The following is a 2500-nucleotide window of genomic DNA, read 5'->3' on the forward strand; positions in this document are numbered from 1 at the left end:
AAGTTCTTGCACTCTGACAGGCCACACCATCCTACAGGTAAACCCATCGCCATACTCAGCAGCCACCAGATCCCAACAGACGAATTCGGATCTCACAGCTCAGCTTTCGAAGCAGAGAATGGCATCCAGTTCGAGTTCTCTGGTTCCCAGGGTATCAGCGGAGGTGCCAACATGATTGGATCCTACAGGTGAGGGGCGTTATTGGGTGTCCTATACAGGTACTGCATAGATAATATTCCATAGGTAAAACTTACTTCCCATCAAAGACTAATGTGTCTAAGTCTCATGATTATTTATTTTACTACCCGATTGATAATGTTTGTATTCTTAACATTTCTTTTGTTATCAGAGGGGATCAAGTGGTATAATCTGGGTATGTACACTGGTACAATAACTGATATTTAAAAATGTTTTTCATCTGGTTTCTATTTCACTATAGTAGTGAGTGAGAGATATATGTTTTGTATTATTTTTTCATATCATCATCTCCTACGCCTCTTGACACAAAGGGCCATATTTTTCATACAAACTCGTTAAACTCTACAATATCAACTCTCAAGTAAGAGTTATTTGAATGATAGAAACCTTATCAGTAACTGCCATATTATGAATAGTACAGTAGACACTTTCACTCATCAAATTCCCAATTCCTAGCCATTTTCAAATTCACAAACTAGATTCTAATCAAGTTGATTCCTGATGAATAGTAAGATATTCGCTAATGTTCTTTCCCTTTTCCTAGCTATCCAATGGAAGACGGGACCATGGCAACATTCAACTTCGTAGCTGATGAGAATGGATATCAACCTCAGTCCGACCTCCTACCAGTAGCTCCAGCCTTCCCACATCCCATACCAGAGTTTGTCCTTGAACAAATTGAGTTCGCCCGCCTCGAGGACGAACGAAAGATTTTAGAGGGCCACCGAAATTAAGGAATGCCTGATAATTATTTGTTCATGATGTGAGAATGTAAATGGGTAGCTAATAAAGCACTCAGCATTAGTTATCTAAAGTTCTTAAATTGTTCGCACGTACAGTTGGACACAGGAATCCCTGACACACCTCACTCGGAAGAAGTACGCCATGTCACATCCTTACTTCGTGGCAAGAGACCAAACAGATAGTGTAACAACAGATTGCGGAGATGGTTGGCAGGGCTAAAGACAGGAATTCGACAGGCAGTAAGGGTGTAGCTAAGTACATTTCTTCAAAGCGAGATGTACCAAGAACTTATGTATCCAACTGTACAAGTGCTTGAGATATTACACATATTTATTCTCAGATGTTTTAAAATAATTTATGGTATATAGAGGCAATTTGTGAGGTGGAGTCATGAATATTTGTATTCCAAATATATAGAAAAATTCATTTTGTTCATTTTTTTATTGCAAAACCCTTATCACATATCCAATTAAAAAAACCCTAGCAGTTTAGATCTTCCAAAAGCTCAGGAATAATATACAGTTAAATTTTCCTTAAATATGAATATATTTCCGTTGTGAATAAATAGCTATTAGTGCACTAAACTCATGGTAAACTACTGGAAAATATCTTCCCCGCCCCCTGGTCAGACTGTTATGAGAAACTCTAAAAGCTTTGTACATTACTGGAAACTATCTCATCATTGCATTGGTCAGACTGCTATGAGAAACTCTAATCTTGTGGAGAGAATGGAATATGATAAATCATTGAAAATACAGTACAGAAGAAGGAGAAATGTAAGGTATGGACAAAGGAACACCTGGAAGGAATTAGGATGGATATCTGAAAGAACGCTACCGGTTTCCAGTCTTCGTTAAGAATCATGTATCTTTTCCCATCTGTTCAAAATGGACATTCTCTCTTGGGGGGGGGGGGATTCCTAGGTAAAACAGAAATTTTCTGCACGTATTACTGATAATTACTAGAATTGGGCAGAAGGTAATGTGTTTTGATATTACTATCGGTATTATCATGAAAGCTGTCCATTCTGGATTAGATGTGTTAACTAGGTGCGTTCCCTTTGATCAAAACTTGTTATATTCTCGACCTTTTAGCCGAGTTTTGTCATCTTTTTTTGTGTAGGAAAAGTAGTTCCCTACCTTCGAAGCTTTGATTCAGAGTTATGATTATTCTCTCTCTCTCTCTCTCTCTCTCTCTCTCTCTCTCTCTCTCTCTAAGAGAGGATCCATCTCTTCTTCAAAACTTCCCCCCCAAAAACGTTGTCTGGTATCTCTCGGTCAGCAGCAAAAACGTTGCCAAAGGTTGCCAGGCGACTTGCTCAATAATTTGCCAAAGGCTGACAAGGTATCACTCGTTAAGGAAAACTGTTACTTAGAGGTATGCTATTAAATGTATGGGAGGATGGGTGTGGGGGATAGGAGAGAGTAATGGGACGAGCATGGGGTTGAATTAGTGCATATGGTGGAATAATGAGGTCATGGAGGCGGCAGGGGGTGTTTTCTTTTTATTGGGGAGAAGGATTCAAAGTATGCAATAGTGTGTTTTTTTCTGTGGCAAG

At 39.1% G+C, this 2500-nt stretch overlaps 1 protein-coding gene across 1 annotated transcript in view; it reads left to right on the forward strand.

The window, feature by feature from the left end:
* The window catches only part of LOC137659251 (serine-aspartate repeat-containing protein I-like), a 3657-nt gene extending 2395 nt beyond the window's left edge, over window positions 1-1262 (forward strand). Inside the window, exons 2-3 of the mRNA XM_068394283.1 lie at window positions 1-188; window positions 743-1262. The exon at window positions 1-188 is cut by the window's left edge and continues 558 nt beyond it. Coding sequence (XP_068250384.1) covers window positions 1-188; window positions 743-932 — 378 coding nt within the window. The 3' untranslated portion in view covers window positions 933-1262. The remainder of the gene's footprint in view (window positions 189-742) is intronic.
* Window positions 1263-2500: the final 1238 nt, after the last annotated feature.

The sequence above is a fragment of the Palaemon carinicauda genome, chromosome 19 (assembly GCF_036898095.1).
Source record: "Palaemon carinicauda isolate YSFRI2023 chromosome 19, ASM3689809v2, whole genome shotgun sequence".
In the NCBI taxonomy this organism is placed as follows: Eukaryota; Metazoa; Arthropoda; class Malacostraca; order Decapoda; family Palaemonidae; genus Palaemon; species Palaemon carinicauda.